Source organism: Narcine bancroftii, unplaced genomic scaffold (genome assembly GCF_036971445.1).
Source record: "Narcine bancroftii isolate sNarBan1 unplaced genomic scaffold, sNarBan1.hap1 Scaffold_56, whole genome shotgun sequence".
Lineage (NCBI taxonomy): Eukaryota > Metazoa > Chordata > Chondrichthyes > Torpediniformes > Narcinidae > Narcine > Narcine bancroftii.
Genome location: NW_027212095.1, coordinates 1 through 24,136, shown reverse-complemented (window position 1 = coordinate 24,136; position 24,136 = coordinate 1). Strand labels below are relative to the sequence as shown.

General features: G+C 41.3%; 1 protein-coding gene across 1 annotated transcript; it reads right to left on the bottom strand.

The window, feature by feature from the left end:
• Positions 1–984: 984 nt before the first annotated feature.
• On the bottom strand, positions 985–24,103 carry LOC138750993 (microtubule-actin cross-linking factor 1-like). The gene is made up of 7 exons (XM_069913088.1): positions 24,005–24,103; positions 22,487–22,715; positions 21,938–22,254; positions 20,907–21,074; positions 15,679–15,802; positions 14,033–14,128; positions 985–8,354 (listed from the first exon to the last, which is right to left on the bottom strand). Exons 1-7 carry the CDS (start codon positions 24,101–24,103, stop codon positions 8,347–8,349), a joined length of 1,041 nt encoding a protein of 346 aa, XP_069769189.1. The 3' UTR covers positions 985–8,346.
• Positions 24,104–24,136: the final 33 nt, after the last annotated feature.

Here is a 24,136-nt window from a genome sequence, read left to right as displayed (position 1 = left end):
GGGTGGATTTGAGTGTGGGGGTTGTTTGTGTTTGTGTGGGGTTTTTGTGTGTGAGTTTGTCTGTGTTAGGGGTTTTGTGCTTGTGTGGTGTTTATGAGTGGGGTTTGTGTGTGTGTGGGATTTGAATATAGAAGGTGTGTGTGTGGGTATGGGATGTGTGGCTTGTGTGGGGTTTGCATATGGAGGGTTGGTGTGTGTGTGTGTGTGTGTGATATACGTGGAGGGAATGTGTGTGTGTGAGCGCATGAGTGTGGGGGAAATATGTGTGGGGTGGTGTGGGTGCGTGGATTTGCGGGTTTGTGTGTGTGGGGGTTGTATGAGGGAGTGTGTGTGTGGGCGTATTTATGGGGTGTGTGTGTATAGGGGTATGTGGTTCGGGATGTGTGTGTAGGGCCATGTGAGTGGGAGTGCATGTGTGAGGGACTTGTGTGGGAGGGTGTTTGTGCAGGGTCGCATTAGTGCGTGTGCATGGTGGGATTTGTCTGGCAATGTTTGTGTCAAGGGTGTGAAGGGTGTGTGTGCGGAGAAATATGTGTGGCAGTGCATGCGAGGGAGGGAGTGTGTAGGGGGCATGATTGGGAATGGGTTTGTGTGTGGGTTGTGTGTGCAGGGGTGTGAGTGTAGGGGTTGCAAGTGTGGAGGGTGCGAGTGTGTGGATGTGAGTGCAGGGGTCTGTGCAGGGGTGAATATGGAGGGGCGTCCATGTGCTGGGTGTGTATGTGGGGTATGTGTTTGGGGGATGGGTGGAGGTCTATGAATGGGTGTGTGTGCGGTTTGTGTTGGGTTTGTGTGGGACGGGTATGTTATTGTATTTGTGGGGAAGTCTGTTGGGTTATGATTGTGTGGGATGTGTATGTGGGGGTGAGTGAGGGATGTGCATTGGGGCCATGTTTTTGGGGCAGATGTATGGGGTTGTGTGCATGGTGGGATGTGTGTGTGTGGTAAATATTTTGGAGTGGCTGTGTGTGCATGTATTTGTGGGAGTGTATGAATGTTAGGGTATGTTCTAAGGTATGTGTGGTGGTGCATATGGGGGGATGGGAAGTATGTATGTGGATATGGGGTGTGGGTGGGTGTGTGTGGGGGGGACTGTGTGTGTGAGAGGATGTGTGTACTGGTATGTGTGTGGGAGGTTTATCTGTGTAGGGGTTGTATTGTGTGAGTGTGCATGTATGTGTGTGTGTAGCTGGGTGTTGATTTTGTGTTGGTTGTGTGTGGGAGTTGGTCAAGTGTGAAGGTGTGTATGTTTGGGGGTGTGTGTGAGAGGTATATGGGGTGTGGGTGGGTGTGTGTGGGGGGGACTGAGTGTGAGAGGATGTGTGTACGGGTATGTGTGTGGGAGGTTTATCTGTCTAGGGGTTGTATCGGGTGAGTGTGAGTGTGCGTTTATGTGTGGGATGTGTGGCTGGGAGTTGATTTTGTGAGTTGTGTGTGGGAGGTGCTCATGTGTGAAGGTGTGTGTGAGGGGTGTATGTGGGCGGTGTTTCTGGGTTGTGCATTGGGGTATATGTGTAGGTGTGGTGTGTGGGAGAGGGACTGTGGGTGCATTGGGTGTTTGTGGAGTGAGGGTGTGGAAGGTGTGTATGAGTGTCGGAGGGTGTTTGTGTATATCTGTCAGAGGTTGTGTGTGGGGGAGTATGTGTATGGGGGATATGTGTGTGTGTTTGTGTGTGCACAGAGTGTATGTGTGGGAGTTTATGAGCGTGAGGGTGTGTTCCTGGGATGTGTATGTGTGTGTAGGGTGTGCATGTGGGAGGTGTGTGATTGTGGGGGGTGTTAGTCGGGCCTTGTATGTGTGGAGTGTGTGTCTGGGGATGTGTGTTGGGGGTTGTGTGTAGGGTGTGTGTGTGGGAGGTGTGTGATTGTTGGGGTATGTGTCTGGGCTATGTGTCTCGAGTGTGTTGCAGTTTTTTCGGGGGGGGGGATTTAAGTGTTTTTTGTTGTTGTTTGAGGGTTTTTGTTTAAGTTAATTGTGAAAGATTGGGTGCCATTCTGAAAGTTGTAATAAGTAATTTAAGTTTTACAATTGTTAATGTTAAGGGTTTAAATCACCCAATAAAAAGGCAATGTGTGATAGATTATATTAAGAAGCTAAAAGTAGGGATCGTGGCAAGATAGCGTAGAGTCTAGACATGTAATCTCGACCTCTCTGGCCAGATTTTTAAATACCTGTTTTTAAACCTTTGTTTTCAAGTTTAAACTTTTTAAATTTTAGTTTAAAGTATCAAGGAATTATTATGGCCACTAATGGTAAAAAGATTAAACCTCAAGTTCATAAGAATATACATTTTCGAAGTGCTGAGGATCTGGGGCCTAGACGACCTGAAACAGCCCCTGGCTCAATTTCTTCATTGCCTAGACCCCAAAGATTTCCTGTGCGGGCTGAAAAAAAATCTATTGCTACCAAATGAAGGATGGCTGGAATTACCCATTCCCCGGAAGAAGGTGCGTGTTCCCAAGAAGTGGAAAGCCTTTTGATTTCAATGGAGGGAGCACACAGGAAAATGTCTCCATTGTTGGAAATGCATCAGGTCGACATCGATTCAATCCAGTTAAAGAAGTTTTGTGGCATAAAGGTTATAAGTCTACTTTTCGTTACCCTGCAGTGTTGAAGGTGTTTTACGGAGTCTGTCAATTTTGGTTTTTTGAAACTGATTGTGAAGCAATGATTTTTGCTGGCTCATGGCCAGATATAAGAGGACAAAGACATAGTCCAGCATTATCTCCTAAAGAAAAATTTGGTAGCTCTGGAAAAGGAAGAAATGGCAAAAATGGGAAAAAAACAGGAATGGAAAGAGTCCAACTTCTGAAATGGGATTTTCGAGATTGGAGTCTTTTGGGTAAAAAGAATTTTCTTATTCTATTTTTTCTTTTGTTCTTATAATATTTTGATGTTACTGACTGTTTGGCTGGGCAAGGAGAGATTTGGACTTTCTTTACTAGTCATCAGCCACTGGTGGGTGACCCACACCCAATTTTTGTTTAGAGGATTACTACCTTTTGGTAGTTTTTTTGGGGGGGGGGATTTTCTTTTTTTTTCCTTTTTCTTTATTTTTTTATTTTTTTTTATTTTTAATTTTTTTTAGTTTTTAATTTGTGATTTTTTTATTGGAGGGCCTATATACATTAATTTGAGTTTTTATATAAAGATATTATTGGTATTTAGTAATAATAGTAGATATGTCAAAGTTGAGGTTTGCTACTTTTAATGTTCGAGGATTAAATAGTTAGATTAATATACGTGGGTCTTGGCGTATATTAAGAAAATGAAAATTGATATTGCTTTTTTACAAGAAACACATTTGAATGTGAATGAAAGCGTGAAATTAAAAAGGAACTGGGTTGGGCATGTATATTCTTCATTTAATTCTAAGGCTAAAGATGTAGCTATTTTGATACGTAAAAATGTATCTTTTGAATTACAATCAATGGAGAAAAAGGCAGAAAAAATAAAAATTTAAAGAAGCTAAAAGTAGATATTGTATTTTTGCAAAGGACTCATTTGACAGAAAAAGAACATGTGAAGTTGAAGAGAGATTGGTCAGGACATGTAATTTTGTCTACATTAAACTCTAAAACTAGAGGCGTGGTGATATTAGTTAATAAAAAAAAACTTTTTGCTGTGGATTTTTTTTTTGCTAATGTTGGAAGAGTACTGATTGTTAACTGGAAGATTTTTTTCTGAAAGTTGGACTTTAATGTATGTTTATGCACCAAATGAAGATGATCAGACATTTATTTCAGGGACATTTTTAAATTCGAATCAGGCATATGGGAATGTGTTAGTCGGAGTAGATTTTAACTGTTGTTTGGATCCCTTGTTGGACATATCTCCAAAAATTGTTGAAAGAACTAAAATGGCAAAAAGACTGTTTAAGATGATGGAGGATTTAAATTTAGTGGAAATTTGGAGGAATTTAAACCCAACTGAGAAAGATTATTCACTTTATTCAGCTCGGCATAATTCTTTCTCTAGAATAAATGTATTTTTGATTTCTGTGCATTTACAAGGTAGATTTAATTTTGCAGAAGATAAAAGTAGGTTATTCTCATATCCTTCATTAAATGTTTAGGGACTGAATTAACTGAGACAGCTTATCGTTGGAGGTTTAATGAAAAGTTATTGAAGAGACCAGATTTTATTTAGTAGATGAGAGATCAAATTATTTTTTATTTACAAATGAAAGAAAATTCAGTTCAAAGTAAATTTATTTTGTGGGATGCTTTAAAAGCATATTTGAGGGGACAAATTATTAGCTATACAACTAAGAGAGAAAAAAACTATTTATTCGTAAGTTTAAATTTGGAAAAGGAAATCGAAGGCTTGGAGAAAAAATTTAAAAAAAAATATACAGAGGATGAAAAGATAAATTTATCTAAAGTGAAATTACATTATAATTTACAAACGTATAAATATGAGAAAATGATTTTGCAGTCTAAACAATGTTATTATCAATTGGGAGTAAGAGTGCATATGGTTTGGCATGGCAACATAAAACTGAGCAAGTATCAAGGACAATTAATGCTATTAGGAAGAATGGAGAAATTACATAAATGAATACTGATGAATTTTTAAAATTTTATGAAAATTTATATATGTCAGAGGGTTATAAAAAAATGGATCAAATTGATTTATTTTTATCTAGTTTAAATTTGCCAGTGTTGAATGAATTTGAGGTAAAGAATTTAGATATTTTATTTACTGAATTAGAATTGAGAGAAACTTTGCAATCGATGCCTGATCGGAAATCTCCTGGAGAGGATGGATTTAAGGTGGAGTTTTATAAAAAATTTAATGATTTATTATTTCCATTATATAAAGATGTTTTGAAACAAGCAACTAAAATGGATGTATTTCCAGAATCTTTCTCAAAAGCATTGATTACAGTTATACCTAAAAAAAGAAAGGAACTCTTTAAAAGTGTCACCTTACAGACCGATATCATTATTAAATGTTGATTATAGATTGGTGTCAAAAGTTTCAGATAATAGGTTAGTGAATTATTTGCCAAATTTTTTTACGTAACAATCAGGTAGGGTTTGTCAAAGACAATATAGTTAAATTGTCATCAGATAATATAGTTAAATTGATTTCATTAATTAATGCTAAAAACAAGATAATCAACCAACGGATATATCTTTGGATGCTGAGAAGGCATTTGATCGAGTTGAGTGGAAGTTTTTGTTTAAAGTATTGGAAAAATTTAATTTTGTTCCATTTTTTAGGGGTTGGGTTAGGGCTTTATATGCAGAACTTATGACAAGGGTAATAACGAATGGTGAGATTTTAAAATCTTTTAATTTATCTTGTTTTACAAGACAGGGTTTTCCTCTTTCACCTGCTTTACTTGCTTTGGTGACAGAACCTTTAGCTCAGGCTGTTTGACATGATTTTGGTGTTAGAGGACTTAAAGTGAGAGAAAATGAAAATAAAATTAGCTTATTTACACATGATGTTTTTGTATATTTAACTAATCCAAAAACTTCACTAAAATTATCACAGGACTTGTTGAATAAGTATGGTAAATTATTGGGATATGAGATTAATTGGGAAAAGAGTGAGGTTTTACCAATAGCAGAAGAAGATTTTATGGATTGTAGACAAATTACTAAATTTAGATGGTCAAATAAAATTAAATATTTAGGAGTAGTTGTAAATAAAAATGATCATGAATTATTTATTTTGCATTATGTACCTTTATGAAATAAGGTTAAAATTGATTTAGATAAGTGGAAAGATTTATCACTGACCTTAATACGAAGAGTGAATTGCATAAAGATGAACATTTATGCTCGAGTACAATACTTTTTTCAATCTATTCCTTGCATAGTTGGGTTATTCTTATGGAAAGGTAAATTATCGAGGGTTTCTTTCCAAAAATGGACTTGGCATTATAAATTGGGTGGTTTGCAATTACATTGTTTTTATAATTATTATGAGGTGGCACCGATGAAGTTTATTAATTGGTTATTTGATAATGAACAATCTTCTAGGTGGGCAAAGATAAAGATGGCTCAGATTTTGGAAAATAATATTAATCATTTTATTTATAAATGGAATCCTTTATTGTTATAAGAATTTAAATTATCCGTTTTTCGACATACAATGAATATTTGGTAAAATCGCAATTTAATTCTAGATTCTATCGGAATAGTTTCGATAAGATCACCATTATATCAGAATAAATTAATTCCCTTTTCATGATAGAATCCTTACTTAAAAGATTGGGAAATTAAAGGATTAGTGAATGAAATAGATTGTTTTGAAGCAGGGAGGTTTTGTGCATTTAAAAGGTTGGAGGAAAGATATGGTATTGCATCAAATTCTTTGTTTATTACCAACTTTGAGATTATTTAAAGAAGAATTGTGGGAAGGAAATAAATTTACCAGGTCATAAGAAATTTGAATTATTAATTGCAGATAAAGGTGAAAAAGGCTTTATTTCTGATATGTATTGGTTGTTGCAGGAGAAAATGGAAAAAGACAAATGGGAAAGAATTAAATATTATTTTGACATGGGAGGAATGGTCAAAACTGTGTGTTGACGGTGTTACCAAGTTAATTAATGTGAGGTATACTATGGTCAATTAGAATTTTTTGCATCAATTATATTCAACCCCTTAGAAATTGAAGAGATATGGGTTCAGTTTAACAGATTTCTGTTTTAGATGTAGAGAGCAGAAAGTTACTTTTGTACATTCAGTTTGGTCGTGAAAGAAAATTAAGCATTTTTGGGAGGAAATTATAAAATTTTTGAGGGATTTGTTTCAAAGGGATATTTAATGGATCCAAAAATATGTTTGTTGGGTTATGTTAATGTTCCATTTGTTGATTCAAAATGCCTAAACCATATTTGGCTTTGTTAAGATTTGGGTTAGCAGTAGCGAGAAAATGTATAGCTGTCACATGGAAGAATATAAACTTGCAAAGATGGCATAACGGATTTCACTCTTGTCTATATTTAGAAAAATTAACATATAATGTAAGTAATTACTCTTTTTTATTTATATGTGGTGTTTATATTTGAAACACATGGCTATAGAAATTAAATCAATGTTGTAATGTTGGCAGACCAATCAGGGAATATTTGATACATTTCTCTAAAGTTTTGGGGGAGGAGAGGTTGTTTTTTTTTTCTTTATTTTGGTTATTTTTTTCTTTTTTTGGTTTTTATTGTATTAGTAAGGGGGAGGGGATGTAGTTTACAGTTATTTTATGTGTATTTGATTTTCTTTATGTAATTTGAGAATATTAAATAAAATCTTTCAAAGAATCGAGTGTGTATGTGTGTGTGTGTGTGGGGCGTGTGCGTCAGGGTTTGTGTGTGTGGGGGTGTGGTAGGAACTGCCGCTGATCCCCGAGTCCTCCCCACTGCCGCCGCTGATCCCCGACCCCTCCCCACTGCTGCCTGACACATCGATTCCTCCAGACGCTCGAGATTCCAGCCGGCTTCTCTGAGCCGACAGGGTGTCACGGTTGATGTAGTGGTTAGGGCAATGCCTTTACATGGCCAGTGGTCAGGACTGGACCTCAGTTTGAATTCTGCGCTGTCTGTCAGAAAGTTCTCCTCCTCGTTGCTATCAAGTGGCTTCTGTGTTCAATCTTGCCTTTGAAAGTTCTTCTGCATTCAGGACAGGTTGTTCCAGATGGCAGATCAGGCTTGGGTTGGTACGGCCTCTCCTCTCATCTTCTTCTATTTCTGCACATCTGCTGGCTTTGAAGGTTGCTGTTCCCTCTCAGATGATGGTTTGCCAGACCTTTCTGTCCATGGTTCATCCACCCTTTGACAGGTCTTGTTTTTCATCCTGCAGGGTGTCTAGCCACCCTCCTCACCAGGCAAGCCTAGTTGGGGAGCCGGTTTAGTCGCCGACGACTCGACCATGTGACAGGTAGTACTGGGTTACATGGTACCAGTAGCACTCAGGCGAGTGACCTGACACGGATCCTTGTTTACTCTTCACTTCATGCAAAAAGGCTCCCAAGTACTCATGTTGACCATGACTGTGGCCAATATGCCTTTGTTGAAGAGCCTCAGGATCCGTACTTCCATTTCAGTTCATCTAATACTAGAAGGGGTGTCCTATAGTTGTTTCCTTGATGCAGAGTTAAAGGCTTTGGTGTGGGTGATGAATGACGTGTACAAAGGTCAGATCTGTTCACTACATTTTTTTGGAGTTGTCGAATTTTTAGGTGTTGGCAGAAATCTTGCTTGAACTTTGTTGAGATCCTCCAGGACTGGATGTAGAAATACCTGAACATGTTGATTGTGTTTCCAAGTGTGGCTGCCTTATGGTCCTGCTACCAGCTCGACTTCCAGCACAAGTTGTTGTCCTCCCTTCTGCGCTTCACGAATCTACAAGCAACGGAAACAAAAGTCATTCAAGGGAAGAGATGAACAGAGTTGAGGAAGATCACGCGAAGACGACCAATGGTCTTCAGCTCAAAATCATCTTCACTTTTTCGTAAAGATTCAGAGACAATAGAAACCCTTTAATCCCCTATCCCTCTATCCCTCCCCCTTCGTCGACAACTCTTCCTCCCTCTCCCTCCCTCTCCTTCCCCTCTACCTCTCACTCTCTACGAATATCCCTCCCCATCCTCAAAAACTCTCCTTTCCTCTCCCTCTCCTTTTCCCCTCACCCTCTCCCTCTATCACTCCCCTTTCCTCGACAACTCTCTCTCCCTCTACTTTCCTCTCCCTCTCCCCCTCACCCTCTCCCAAAATCCCTCTCCTCGAAAATTTTCCCTCCCTTTCCTCCTCTTTCCCCTCTCCCTCTCCTTCCCCTCTCCCTCTCCTTCTCCTGCCCCCACTCTCTCCCTATATCCCTCCCCCTTCCTCGATAACTCTCCCTCCCTCCCTCTCCTTCCCTTCCCCTCACAATCTCTCTATAACCCTCTGCCTTCCTTGACAACTATCCCTCATTCTCTTTCCCTTCTCCTTCTCCACACCCTCTCCCTCCCTCTCCTTTCCTCTCCCTCTCCTCCTCTTCCCCTCACCCTCTCCCAAAATCCTTATCCCTTCCTCAACAACTCTCCCTCCCTCTCCCTTTCCCCCTCCTTCCCCTCCCTCTCCTTCCCCTCTCCCTCTCCTTCTCCACCTCAACCTCACCCCATTACTCCCCCTTCCTCAAAAACTCTTCCTCACTCTCCTTTCCTCTCCCTCTCCTTTCCCTCTCCTCCTCTTCCCCTCACCCTCAGCCTATATTGCTCCCCCTTCCTCACCAACTCTCCCTCTCTCCTTTCCTCTCCCTCTCCATCTCTTATCGCTCTCCCTCTCCTCTTACCCTCACACTCTTCCCTATATCCTTCCCCATTCCTCGACAAGTCTCCCTCCCTCTCCATCTCCTTCCTCTCTCCCTCTCTTTCTTCTCACCCTCCCACTATCCCTCCCCTTCCTCGACAACTCTCCCTCCCTCCCATTCCTTCCACTCTCCATCTTCTTCTCCTCCCCACTCTCTCCCTATATCCCTCCCCCTTCCTCGATAACTCTCCCTCCCTCCCTCTCCTTCCCTTCCCCTCACAATCTCCCTATAACCCTCTGCCTTCCTTGACAACTATCCCTCATTCTCTTTCCCTTCTCCTTCTCCTTCTCCTCACCCTCTCCCTATATTCCTTACCCTTCCTCGACAACTCTCCCTCCCTCTCCTTTCCTCTCCCTCTCCTCCTCTTCCCCTCACCCTCTCCCAAAATCCTTATCCCTTCCTCAACAACTCTCCCTCCCTCTCCCTTTCCCACTCCTTCCCCTCCCTCTCCTTCCCCTCTCCCTCTCCTTCTCCACCTCACCCTCACCCCATTACTCCCCCTTCCTCGAAAACTCTCCCTCACTCTCCTTTCCTCTCCCTCTCCTTTCCCTCTCCTCCTCTTCCCCTCACCCTCAGCCTATATCGCTCCCCCTTCCTCACCAACTCTCCCTCTCTCCTTTCCTCTCCCTCTCCATCTCTTATCGCTCTCCTTCTCCTCTTACCCTTACACTCTTCCCTATATCCTTCCCCATTCCTCGACAAGTCTCCCTCCCTCTCCATCTCCTTCCTCTCTCCCTCTCTTTCTTCTCACCCTCACACTATCCCTCCCCTTCCTCGACAACTCTCCCTCCCTCTCCCATTCCTTCCACTTTCCATCTTCTTCTCCTCCCCCACTCTCTCCCTATATCCCTCCCCTTCCTCGATAACTCTCCCTCCCTCCCTCTCCTTCCCTTCCACTCACAATCTCCCTATAACCCTCTGCATTCCTTGACAACTATCCTTCATCCTCTTTCCCTTCTCCTTCCCCTCACCCTCTCCCTATATTCTTTACCCTTCCTCGACAACTCTCCCTCCCTCTTCTTTCCTCTTCCTCTCCTTCCCCTATCCATCTACTTCTCCTCTTCCCCACACCCACTCCCCCAATCCCTTCCCTTCTTTGACAACTCTCCCTGCCTCTCCCTCTCCTCTTCCCCTCTAACCCACCCCTTCCTCGACAACTCTACCTCCCACTCCGTTCTTCTCTCTCTCCTTCCCCTCTCTTATGCCCCTCACCCTCTCCCTATATTCCTCCCCCTTCCTTTACAACTCTCCCTCCCTATCCTTTTCTCTCCCTCTCCTTCTCCACTTCCTCTCCTTCTCCTCAAACTCTCCCTGTATCCTTCCCCCCTTCCTCGACATTTCTTCCTCTCTCTTCTTCCCCTTTCCCTCTCCTCCTCTTCCACTTACCCTCTCTCCCTCTATCCCACTGCCTTCCTTGACAACTCTCCCTCCCTCTCCTTCCCCACTCTCTCTTTTTCCTCTTCCCTTCACCCTCTCACTATATCCCTCCCCCTTCCTCGACAACACTCCCTCCCTCTCTTTTCCTCTCCATCTCCTTCCCCTCTCCCTCCTCTTCCCCTCTCCCTCCCCTGAGTGAGGTGCTGGATTTGGGAGGGGGGGAGGTCAAATGCATGGGAAAGACTACAATATATCTTTTCTAGCATTGATGAAGAGAAGGATTTTGAGCTGAGCGCTCTCTGCTCCCTGAAAGAGACAACATGGTGGAGAGGATGGTAAAGAAACATCCAGCCTGCTGGATTTCTTGATTTGGGGCACTGAGTGTAAAAGTTGGTGAGTCAAGTTACAGCTGTATAAAATTTTGGTTTGCCGCATTTGGAATATTACGTAGTGTTCTGGTCCCTGAATTCACGGAAGGATGTCGAAGATCTTGTAGACCTCTATCACGTCTCCTCTAATCCTTCTACACTCCAGCTCTGCGAACCTTGCCTCATGAGAATTGTTTCCCAATCCAGGCAGCATCCTGGTAAATCTCCTCTGTCCCCTCTCCTTCCTATAATGAGGTGACCAGAACTGAACATAATATTCTAAGTGAGTCATACCAAAGATTTATAGATTTGCAACATGACCACTCTACTCCTGAATTCAAACCCCCTATGAAGGAATCACAGCACACCATAATCCTTGTTCACTCTCCTATCAAACTGTGTGGCAACCTTGAGAAATGTGTAGATTTGCAACCCAAGGTTCCTCTGTTCATCCACACTCTTAAGTAACCGACCATTAACTCTGGACTCAGCCTTCTGGTTTGTCCTTCCAAAATGCATCAACTCTCACTTATCTGGATTGAAATCCATCTACCACTTTTCTGCCTAACTCTGCAACCCACCTTCATCATTTTGTAACCTTCAACAGCCTTCATCTCCATCCACAACTCCTCCAAACCAACCTCCGTGACATCCGCAAACTTACTGACCTATCCATCCGCCTCTTCATCCAGGTGACATGAAAATCACAAAGACTAGGGGTCGCAGAACAGATCCCTGCAGCACCAACCTCCAGGCAGAATACTTTCTTTCCACTACGACTCTCTGCTTTCTTCCGACATGACAGCTTTTATTTCATGCAGGTAATTTTTCGCTCATCTCATGACTCATGACTTTCTGAAGGAGTCTCCTGTGACTGACCTTGTCAGATGCCTTGCTAAAATCCTCGTAGACCACATCTATCACCCTACCCTCATTAATTTCTTTTGTAACCTCCTCCAAAGACTGAGTTAGATTTGTGAGGCCCAAGCTTGCCTTCACAAAGACATGCTGACTATCCTTGAGTAGAGTGTATTTCTCCAGATCTTCATAGATCCCATCCTTAAGAATCCCTTCCATTAGTTTACTCACCAATAATGTAAGACTAACCCTAATTCCCAAGATTCTCCCTATTACCTTTTTTAAACAAGGGGACTCCATTTACCATTCTCCAAACCACCCGAGTCGCGCTGCTGTCTATCTCCCTCCTTGCCCACGTGAGTGGTGCTGCTGTCTCACCCCCCCCCCCACACATCTGGGTCACGCTGCTGCCTCTCCAACCCACCCCCCCCACCCCTTCACCAAGGGTCGATATCGACTACTTTGGAGACCCCTAATATGTTATTTAAAGTAACTTAATGTCACTTTATTCGATTCAGCAAAGAGTGGGGCAGGGAGGCAAGGTTAGGGGGGCTTTACTAAAGCTCTGCCTGGAGTGGTAGTTAATCCGCCACAGTTGACATGGCGTTGCAGTCGTGCTCCAATCTTCAAATATGCCTGGATGCAGCAGGCATGGATAATTGCCGATGATTTGCCACAACCCATTTTTTATACACTTGTGGATGCATGAAACTATGCACCAGCTTTGATCTTTTTCAAACTTCGAACATGCGAGGCAGAAGCTTTAATAGTAAGAACCCATTTACTTGTTTCAGATGGTGAAGAGAAGCAACATCCACGTCATTCTGTGCATTTCTAAATGGCACATTGGGGAAGTAGTGAAATCAAATTGCATGAGTGGATGCAATTGGTTTGGATGAGACCTTAAACCACATCCTATATGGTTTTTAAAGAACATACAAGATTCTATCGTACAATAGATACGATAGTCGGTTCGAGCAGCGAGTCGGAGGAGATGGAGACCAGAGTTTGGGCAGTGTTCGGAGGAGGAGCGAGTTGAGAGTGACAGGTTTAATTGGTCAAGGCCAATAAAAGGAGGGAAAGGCAAAGGAGAAGCCAGAGAGGAGTGGCCCAATGAGAGAGTGGCCTGGTGAAAGAGTGGGGCTTCGAGGCTTTGGCTCGAGAGGCTTCACCGTGTAGGGGCTGAGGTCGAGTATCTAGATTAAGGTAAGACTATATTTTTTTGTTATTTTCTCTTTCTAAGGTGAGGGGGAGAGAGAAGGGTTGAGTGTGAGAGCAGTTTGCTCTTTTCAGTGTCAGATGTGAAAGGTCCTGGAGTCTTCGACCTCCTGGACATCCACAATTGCACTAGGTGTACTGAGCTGCAGTGTCTCAGGGACCGTGTTAGGGAATTGGAGCTGCAGCTCAATGACCTCGACCTGGTCAGTGAGAGTGAGGCCGTCATAGATAGGAGCTATAGCCAGGTGGTCTCAACAGGGCCACAGGAGGAGGATCAGTGGATTACAGTTATGAGAGGGAAAAGGGAAGAGACAGATACAGGAGGGGGCCCCTGTGACTGAAGCACTCAACAAATGGTACTCCTCCTTGAGGAACATTCAGGCTGGGGAAGGAATCAGTGGCTGTATCTCTGGCATAAGGTCGGCCTCTGTTGCCCAAAAGGGTAGGGAAAGGAAGAGGAGGGTAATAGTTATAGGGGATTCGATGGTCAGGAGGACAATTTGGGGATTCTGTGGATACGATTAAGGAAACAGATTGGTAGTTTGTCTCCCTGGTGCCAGGGTCTGGGATGTAACTTCTTGTGTCATTTCAGAACAAGTTGGATAGCTGCATGGATGTGAGGGGATTGGAGGGATACGGACAGGGAGTGGGTAAGTGGGGCTAGAGGAGCTCACTTAAATCGGTGTGGACTCGAGGGGCCGAGAAGTCCTGTATCCGGACTGTAATTGTCCCAGCCAAGATTTATCTTGCAATCAACATCATTAGGGACCAGCATCATTGCTATTAGGGACCAGTTATGTGAGCAAAATAGCAATGTTTCTCAACTAGGTCAACGACCCTGCTTCATCAATCCAGAAATAAAACATTTCCAAAATCGCAGTGGTGAGAAGTGCCAGGTAAAAGTAAACCTTCGAGATCTTCCACTTGGACATTTCTCCGTTCCAATGTCCTCTTCTGCTCTGATGTTTCCTCACGCAAAAGCTGGAATCTCTGTTCGATGGTAGCTAAAATGAACACAAGGTTCTGTTACACATACATTTAAAAGTGTCTTCAAAGATTTACCACAAGGTTCCGGTGTTTTCATCCCAACAATCACATTTTTTGTTTTGGAGAAAGGAGAACTGTGGGTTTAGTAATATTTAAAGCAATGCAGAACAGAAGATGACGAGCAACAAGTAGGGGCAAAAATGTGAGCAAGGAATGAAAAAAGTTTGGAGGGAATCAGCGTGAAATAGCAGACGAGTGAAATGAGGAACAGTGAAAAGGAAGGGACATTTGCAAAAGGAAATGGAGAGAGAAAGAGAGGGACAGTTGTGCAACTCTTTGTTGAAAACATGTTGAATTCAAGGCCTTTTACTCATCGAGAGGAGCAGGTGAAGTGGGGGGGAGCTGGGGCCGTGGAGGAGCAGGAACAACAATCAAAGCTGAATAGAGAAGACTCTGAGAGCAGCTGCAACCGTTCTCACCAGAACTGTATCCCGCCCTTCGGGTGCTCAGATGCATGGATCTTCAGTGCCCTCCCAGCACAGCATGAGAAATCCCCTCTCATTGGGGGGTCTTTGAGACATCACAGCCCTAAACACTTCCTTGGCTGCATGTTTGCCAGATGTTCACACTTGGTAAATGGCCGCTGCTTAACCTTCTACCATTTCTACATACCCTCTATTTCTAGTAATAACTGATCAACAAGACAAACACACTCTTCAGAAAATATAGAATTTCTGAGATTTAGGAAAGAAAACAAAAATGTAGAAAAATAAATGAGCTGATAGAGCATCTGGAAAAAAAGAAAAGCAACATTAACATTTCGATGGAGCTCGTGACTTCACCATCATGCTGGCATATTGTAACATTTGTTTCCTATTTCCAGTCTTGTTTCTATGATTGGAAGATATCTGGTTTCCAATCATTCAATCTCCTCTTCAATTGATGAGCCACGGACAAGTATGCATGACTGGAGCCTGACTGCTTTATTAAATAATCGCAGAGCATCACTTTCAACGAATTCACTGCAAGAATTCCCATTTGCCGTCATTTTCATTTCCAACGCTCCAAGTATGGTTCTCAATTCAGTACCTTCAATGCAACAATTTTATAAGACCCAACACTTCTAAGATGCACCACTTGAGCAGAAATTTCATTCAATAAACACACATTTTACAATACTATTGTGATTCTGGCCTACGAGTCTGAATCACTGTCCACAATTCACTGGAGAAAGTTCTATTGAACTTTCTTAAATACTGCATTTTATTCAAACATTTATTGAAGTGTGCACAGTTCTTTAGTAAATGGTCTTTCCATTAATTTTAGAGTTTTCAGAGCTTTTTATGAAATGATAGCCTATTTATGACGTGCTAGGTAAAGATGATTCAACATTTGAAATCCAATCAATTGCAAGAAATATTTTAGAATAGTTCAAAGAGGTTGGTGGGTCCCCACTGGTAATTTGCACATTTTGAAAATGTCTAATTTTCCAGCTGGAAGCATCACTTGTATTTGTTGGAATTAGAGAACCATTTTTTGATCTAAGCAGCAAATGTTGAAATGGTACCTGTGGTCTTTCGAAGCTGGAGTACATTTGGAACAACGTCAATGCTCAAGGACAGCAGGCACTTTGCTGCCTCCTGTAACTTTTCGACACCATCTTCATGTTCAGAAATTTCTCCCTGAAGGACCTGTGATTTCAAAATGACACAATGACTCATTCACAATAAAATTAATATTTCTTTCTGTATATCTTAGATTCGCCGATACTTTGGTTAATTTCGATATTGTCTTGGGGTCAATGAGATAAACAGCCTGTGAAGACGATTCTATAAATTATCATAAATACCAACAACTCTCTGGCCTGCTTTGGGGTGAGGAGGCGAACATTTTCAAGGACCCAATAACCACAGGATATTGGAATTTTCTCAAACAACCAGCTCAAACTTTCTATTGATCATTACTCATTACTCATTAATGCTTCGAGGTATTTAATACGCCTGATGTTTGAGCATTTTCTGATTCTGTTGAGCTCATCATCTTTATCTTGTCTACATCTCTTGACCGGCCCTGAAGTCCCTTTGCAAACCATCAAGGTCACAAGAAAATATTTAAAAATGTTCTGATGCTTAGATTTACATCAGCATTGATAAAATAATGCTGAAGAACTCATTTGGCTTTTCACCACTAATGGACATAGATTTGGCTGCAGAGGGTTATTCTGCATTATCGCTTTTCGGCCTGTCCGTCTACTTTTACTCCGGATGACCCCTCTCCCCAATCCATCATCCTTCAAAAGTAAATATGTGTTCTCCCTCAGCAATCTGACCCATTTGCAACTCCTATTCCCACGAGCACTTAATGGACCACAGCTTTTCTCTTTTATTTTTTAATTTTTTTTATTTTTCACACCCTAAATCACATTAGCCATGATATACACTATTTCTTTTTCACACATATACAGTGACTTTTTCTCCCCCCCCCTCCTCCCAAGCCACCCCCCCACCACCCCCCCTCATCCATTTTAGGTATACAATCTAGGTTGCATTAAGCCAGTCAGACAATGTTGTCATTCAACAAAAATACACCAGAAATTCTACTGAGTCCATTCTTTTCTTTCCTTCTCCTTCCATCAACTTAGGTAATGTTTGTCCCCGGTAGGTTCTCACTATTGTATTTAATGTAAGGCTCCTATACTTGTTCGAATATTTCAATATTATTTCTTAACCTATATGTTATTTTTTCTAATGGAATACATTTATTCATTTAAATTTAGTAGTTTCTTCCTTTTAATTTGGTTATGTATTCCATTAATATTTAAAGTCATATAGTTCAGCGTAGCCCTTTTATATTTTGTTTATCTTCTCTTTCCGTTTTTCCATCATTACCTTTCCTCCTTTTCCATTTCTGTTTTCTTATTTTCAACTCTTTATAAGACAACATTCCTACAACATCCAACATTTTCCTTATTCTCCTATTTCTATCTTATTTATCCCCAATCTCCCCTTCCCCTCCTGAGTTGTCCTTTATCCCTTGTCGGACAACCACATCTCCCCTCTCCATTTGGATTTGCGAATCCACTCGCAAGCGTCAACTGATTTTGCAGTGACCGCTATTTCCCCCCACCCCGCCCCCCCCAGAAAAGATTTCACTTTTCATATGTCACCAAGGTCACTCTTTTAATTCCCTCCTTATTCTCTCTATTCCATTACCTTCCCTTATTAATTCTTGTCTATACTATCTATATTTTCCTCTAAGTACAGATACATTCACGTATGCACATTGTCTCTATTCACTCTTATACCTCTTTACCCGCATACATATCAATCGTGATCATTTTTACTCTCATTACCCGTCTTCATCCCTCAGTCTATTTTTGTCTTTACCCACATACATATCAATCGTGATCATTTTTACTCTCATTACCCGTCTTCCTCCCTCAGTCTATTTTTGTAATTGTTCTGCAAATTTTCGTGCTTCTTCTGGATCCGAGAATAGTCTGTTTTGTTGTCCTGGAATAAATATTTTCAATACCGCTGGATGCTTTAGTATAAATTTATACCCTTTCTTCCATAAAATCGTCTTTGCTGTATTGAACTCTTTTCTCTTCTTTAGGAGTTCAAAACTTATATCTGGATAAATGAAGATTTTTTGCCCTTTATACTCCAGTGGTTTTTTGCCCTCTCTTACTTTTTCCATTGTCTTCTCCAGTACCTTTTCTCTTGTAGTATATCTTAGGAATTTTACTACAATAGATCTTGGTTTTTGTTGTGGTTGTGGTTTAGAGGCCAATACTCTATGTGCCCTTTCTATTTCCATTTCTTGCTGTAGTTCTGGACATCCTAGGGTCTTAGGGATCCACTCTTTTATAAACTCCCTCATATTCTTGCCTTCTTCATCTTCCTTAAGGCCCACTATCTTTATGTTATTTCTTCTGTTATAATTTTCCATTGTATCTATTTTTTGAGCTAGTAGTTCTTGTGTCTCTTTAGTTTTTTTATTAGATTCCTCCAATTTCTTTTTTAAGTCTTCTACCTCCATTTCTGCTGCTACTGCCCGCTCTTCCATCTTGTCCATTTTCTTTCCCATTTCTGTTAAGGTCATCTCTATTTTATTCATTTTCTCTTCTGTGTTGTTTATTCTTTTTCTTAAATCATTAAATTCCTGTGTTTGCCATTCTTTAAATGACTCCATGTATCCTTTAATAAGAGAAAGTACCTTCTTTATCTTGCCTTTCTTTTCTTCTTCTATTTCACTGTACTCTCCCTCTTCCTCTTCTTCTTCCTCTGGGTTGGCCATCTGTTGTTTCTTTTTTGCCCTTTCCTTCTCTTCTTTCTTGTTTCTATTGTCTTCTGTGGTCTCTTCTTGCTGCAGGTGTTCTGCAGCTGTCGTTGCCGGCTGTGGAGATCGACACCCCAGCTGGTCCCCCCTCCCGTCGGTGTGTTTTTTTCATTCGCATCACGCATGCGCGATTCCTCGCGCATGCGCGGTTGCGCACTTTTACTCGGCTCAGCGAGCCATTTTTGTAGTCCATTATTTACCGACCTGAGGGAGCGAGTTTCTCTCTCCGCAGCGGGCCTCTTCGGACAGGTAAGGCCTTCACCTTTTTCCTCCTTTGTCTTCTCTTCCTCTCTTCTTACCGTTGCTTTCAATTTTTCTTTTTTAGTCGCCATCTTCTTTCCACCTTTATACTCACTTTTCTGTAACTTTTATTTCTGTTCCTTTGTGTTTTCCTTTGTTTTTCCCGACTTTTCTGGAGAGGGCTACTACTCCATCACGTGACTCCTCTCGACCACAGCTTTTCTCCATGACCATCAATCCCAGGCCATTTACTGCAATAAATGGTCCGACTTTTCTCTGACTGCATGAGAAGAAAAGCCCTCCACTTCAGAAAAGCAAAACTGGAACTAGTGATTTGTCTTTCTGATTCAAATTCCAATTCCTCAAACATCAACTCCAGTCAACATGATGCCATTAGTTTAGTTAATGATGGAGAAGGATAGGTCTGGGACTCGGATTGAGGTTCTAAATTGCAGAAAGGCCAATTTTGAGGAAATGAGAAAGGATTGAGAAGGTGTTGACCTGGAAAAGTATATGCGGGGTCAGTGGAAGACCTACAAAGGTGAAATTTGGAAAGTACAGACTTTGCATGTTCCTGTCAAGATTAACAGGCTTAGGAATCATTTGGAAGTAGAGAGGTGTGCAGCAGGTATAGACATCACAGAGCAAATGAGGTGCTTGAAGAGTATAGAAAATGCAAGAAAAATCCTCAATGAAGTTATCCTCAATGAAGATAGAAAGGCTATCTGGTTGATAATGCGGTAAATTGGATCAGCAAGTTTGCAGGTGACACTAGGATTGGAGGTGTTGTGGACAGCAAAGAAGGTTTTCAAAGCTTGCAGAGGGATCTGGACCTGTTGGAAACATGGGCTGAAAAATGGAAGATAGAATTTAATGCAGATGAGTGTGAGGTGTTGCATTTTGGAAGGACAAGCCAAGAAAGGACATACATGGTAACCAGTCGGGCAGTGAGGAGTACGATAGAACAGAGGGATCTGGGAATACAGACACCTCATTCTCTGAAAATGGTGTCACATGTGGATAGGGTTGCAAAGAGAACTTTTGGCACATTGACCTTGATCAATCAAAGGATAAAGTCTAATTTTCATTGGTGAGACCCAATTTGGATTATTGTGTGCAGTTTGGATCACCTAACTGCAGGAAGGATGGCAATTGTGCAGAGATTGACTTGGATGTGGCCTGGACGTCAGGAGCAGAGTTGTAGGAAAAGGTTAAACAGGTTATGATTTTATTCCCTGGAGTGTAGAATGAGGGAAGAATTGAGAGAGAGATTTAAAATGATGTGGAGGACAGAGTAAATATAGGTAGGCTTGTTCCACTGAGAGCAAGTGAAATACAAACCAGAGGACATGGGGTAAGGGTGAAGGGGATAAATTTAGGGGGAACATGAGGGAGAACGTCTTCACACAGAGTGAAGAGGTGGGAGAGTGGAACAAGCTGTCCGTTGAAGTGGTGACTGTGGGCTCAGTTTTTAATTTGAAAAGAATTTGGACTGGTACATGGATGGGAGAGGTATGGAGGGCTATGGACTGGGTGTGTCAGAGGGCCTCGGCAGAAAAAGGGTTCGGAACAGACAAGAAGGGCCAAAGGGGCCTGTTTCTGTTCTGTAATATTGTAAGGTTCTATGGTTTGAATACTTCTTTGGAATAAATCAATCTCTGCCACTTTGCAAACAAATCTTACCTCCAAATGTGCTCCAAATCACTACTTTCCTCCCACCTCCCTTCCCCTGTTCCTGAAACCCCCATCTATGGAGTTATCGTCTCTGCACCTGATGATTCCATTAATGATTTGCTGAGATTTTTTGCTCTGCTGTTATAATCTTGGAGGTCATCCAAAATTCTGCCACCATATCCTTAGTCACCAGGCCCCCATTAAACATGGATAAGGTCTGAGGAAACCCATACTGAAAATAGACACACAATGAGAGCAGAACTGTTTGGCTTCTTTGTTACAGTTTCCAATCTTGCCCCCACCATCTGGAAGCAAATTGGCTGTTGGATCTTCATCAGGCTCCCATTAAAACCTGATCAAGGTGGAATGAATGGAGCTCAACTTCCTATTTCAGGTGCCAAACTTACAACCTCCCATGTGGCCTTCACCACTGTTATTGGATGTGCACATTAACATTAGTTCAAAGCATTAATTATTCTACTCGTAAATTAGATTAAGCAACATTACACAGTGATTTATGAAATAACAACTTTAATTTACCATGACATTTTCAAGTTCTTGCTGCAAGATTTCTGGATTAGAGATGGCCTCCAGCTGAACCATTCGTCTTTCTGTTTCAATTCTCTCTAGCCACAAACGCAGCTCATCTGCCTTCTCTTGCCATTGTTCAAACAACTTTTTGCCAAGACGGGTTCCAAGTCCAATGCACTATAGAGTGAAAGAAATGAATGAGTATGTGGATTTTTAAAATGTACGATTTTGTGATGCTATCAAATATCGAGTGTCCAATCGATCCAAAATGAGTCAAGCGATACATTACTGGTCCATCACTTATGCCAACTATAATTTTTTTGTTCCCTGCATCAAGTTTTTTGAGGGTCACAGACAAAAAGGCAATGTTCACTTCTCACCAAAGATGAAATGCCTGTTACCCTGCCGTACTGTTCCATTTTCTTATTATGTCAATAAATCTTTTAATTAATATTTTGAGTTTGCTTTCAAAATAAACTGATAGTCAGGAATATATCAGAAGCATTGAAAACCTTCACAAATTTAGTGTGTCAGTGAAGATTAGACAGAAATTCTTTTGGGGCTGGGCTTGTTCCAGCCGAACACGCTGCATTTCTGTTATGCCATTCAAGCCTCACCGTTGAGTTTAGGAATATTGAACCAGCGATGTGACCTTTGTGGATTGGACACATTACACCTTGTTCAGTGACAAATACACGTGGGAGGCCAGTCTGGAAAATCTTCGCCAGTTATGATCTGTTCGACATTTGATTTTATTAAAAGGAAATGAGATCACGACTTATTTTCTGCAATGGTCTCTGTCCAACTTGAGTGAGTTCGGCCACCAAGAGAGCTCCACAATACTGGAAAGATTTAATCATTGTTCCTGTTCTTCATGGGTATTATTAATAACAGCCGCAAACCTTTTCCAGAGCCACTCTTCTAAGACTAAAACTTACACAAGTTGCTCAGTCTATCAAAATGCTCTCAAGTTACTGATCTTAAGTAAAATTGGAGTTTAAATGCTATTAATCTAAAAAAAAAATGAAGATATGTCATACTTCTGATCGAAGTGTGTTGAAGCGAGCATCGGCGCTCTCAACCGTCTCCTCCACATGTTGGCTTATGGCATCAGGATCAATTTGGATCTTGTAGCTTTCAATTGCATTCCTGATTTCAAAGTGAAAGGCAGCATCGATGACACTTTTCCAAGATCGTCTGAGGTGTCTTAGATCCCCTTTGTGAAATTGAAGATCTTTGAAGAGGAATTGCTGCTTCTTAAGTTTGAATGTCAATGACGTGGAGTCAAATTCCCCAGCTTTAATCTTTGTTAGTTCCTTCTCCAAATGACTCATGAATGTTTCAAATTCATCGTGATCTGTTTAAAGGAATATAATGGTCAAATAGTTAAATGTTTTAAAGCATTCAAAATGGTCAAAAAATACCAGATTATCTAGACTTTGATACATTGACAGGATCCTGTAATAATTACAAGTTGGGGTTATTCCAAACCACATGTAGCTTTCTGTTGTCTTACTTAGAATTCTTTTCAACTCTCAGTAAATAGTATTTTATAGTAATCTGGAAAATAAATGAAAACTTTCTCTCACCTTTTCGGAACTTCTGCAATTCTAGATGCAGATCCTCAATCACGTTTAATTGAGAATCTGCACTTGATAAAGCGGATTCGTACTCCTCCATCAAGACATTCAAGATCTCCTGCAGTGCAACTTCCTCGTCTCGCAAAGGGTCCTGGACATTTTGTTCCAGGAAAGTCTGAGCTGCCTCTGTGGCCAAAACCAACTCTTGCTCTTTCCGGGACAACTTTTGGTGATGTTCCTAGAAAAGAAACAATCCTAGGTTCATTTTTATTGCTCCAAGTTGTCTTGGGGGAGGTAAGGTTTCTATTTATTGCATTTGCAATTGAAATAAAATATTCAGGTTTCCCAATTTATTAAAAATCAGGGTACCAAAACACCCTTAAATACACATAGGAAACGTATTTCAAGTCAAGAAACCTAAACGGTTTTATCCTTTCGGAGGTTTAATCAACTACCGTGATCTACAATTCTTTGCTTGTGTCAAAGGATGAATCCTGCTGAGATGGAATAGAATATATTCCATATTTAATTTGACTGACAAGAAAATAAATCCTCTCCTTCAGTATTTGTACACAGTCCCTTCCCCGTCAAACAGACTTACTTTAAACTTAAGCACATTAAACTTTTGTCATTTGAATGATCTCATCCTTACCTTTCCATTCAGGGATTTAATATTCTTTCATGATTTAAAAGAGAACACGTGAAATCTAACTAGAGTTGACTGTGATCTAGTCAGGAGAATGTGAACTAATTTGTAACTGTGTAAGAATACACCCTTCTCACTGTAGTAAATGTCGTGCACCACTGTGGGGTGGATGTCTATGTATATGAGTGTGTGAACAGTTTCAAGAGATGGTGGATCTTCTTGTCTTTTTTTCTTCACTGGTATCACTGTTTCCTTCACCCCAGACTTGCACATCTTCGCCCAGTGGTTTGCTATGCCGTAGGCTCCACATTCAGAACCATATGCGGGGCAATCATTTTGGTCACGGAGGGGTGTTGTCTGCTGCCCTTCCTACAGGTCCTGGGGGTGGCACTTTTCTGATTGTATTTTTTATAGCATCAACCCTTCCTTCACTTTGCTGTGGGTGGGTCTGCATTGATAGGGATTTCATTTGTGTCCTCGTGGATTCGAAGACTCTGCCTGTTTCTATATCTTTGGCCAGTTTCAAGCTATCCTTCCCTATAAGAGACTTTTGCATTCAGGATGGGCATATTAGTGGATCAGCTAATCTTTCCTCTATATCCTTCCATCTGCATTTTGCAGCATTAGTTTTTGGTGTAGTAAGGAAGTTAGTAACAGTCTCATCAGTCTCTTACACAAAACCTTGAAATTCATTGCATTCAAGTCTAGGATTAGAGCTGAGTTCAAGGTGAGAAACAACCTTTGCAAATATCTGCTCTGGATCATTTTTCTCCACCCCGTAAGCTCTCAGCTATTAAATAAGTCACGGCCTGGCTCCCCTATCCAGACATGTATAGCACTAACCTTCTCCTCGCTGTTGCATTTTTAAAATAGCTTTTCACTGCTAAATTGTACATCTGCTGAAACGTTTTCAACGATTCAACAATATCTTCAGCCTCCCGTCCATCACTGGGTGAACTGCTGTTGCACCAGCCATTCATTTTCAGGTGTACTTTTTCTCTTCTTCCCCGTCA

What these genes read in the sequence shown, in the direction of transcription:
- LOC138750993 (XM_069913088.1), bottom strand. Translation starts at nt 24,103, where the DNA reads ATGAATGGCTGGTGCAACAGCAGTTCACCCAGTGATGGACGGGAGGCT. An exon ending in AGCAGATGTACAATTTAGCA is followed by an intron (nt 22,716 to 24,004) that starts GTGAAAAGCTAT and finishes TTTCTTTTCTAG; the next exon opens with GAACATCACCAAAAGTTGTC. An exon ending in AAGAACTTGAAAATGTCATG is followed by an intron (nt 15,803 to 20,906) that starts GTAAATTAAAGT and finishes TTGAAATCACAG; the next exon opens with GTCCTTCAGGGAGAAATTTC.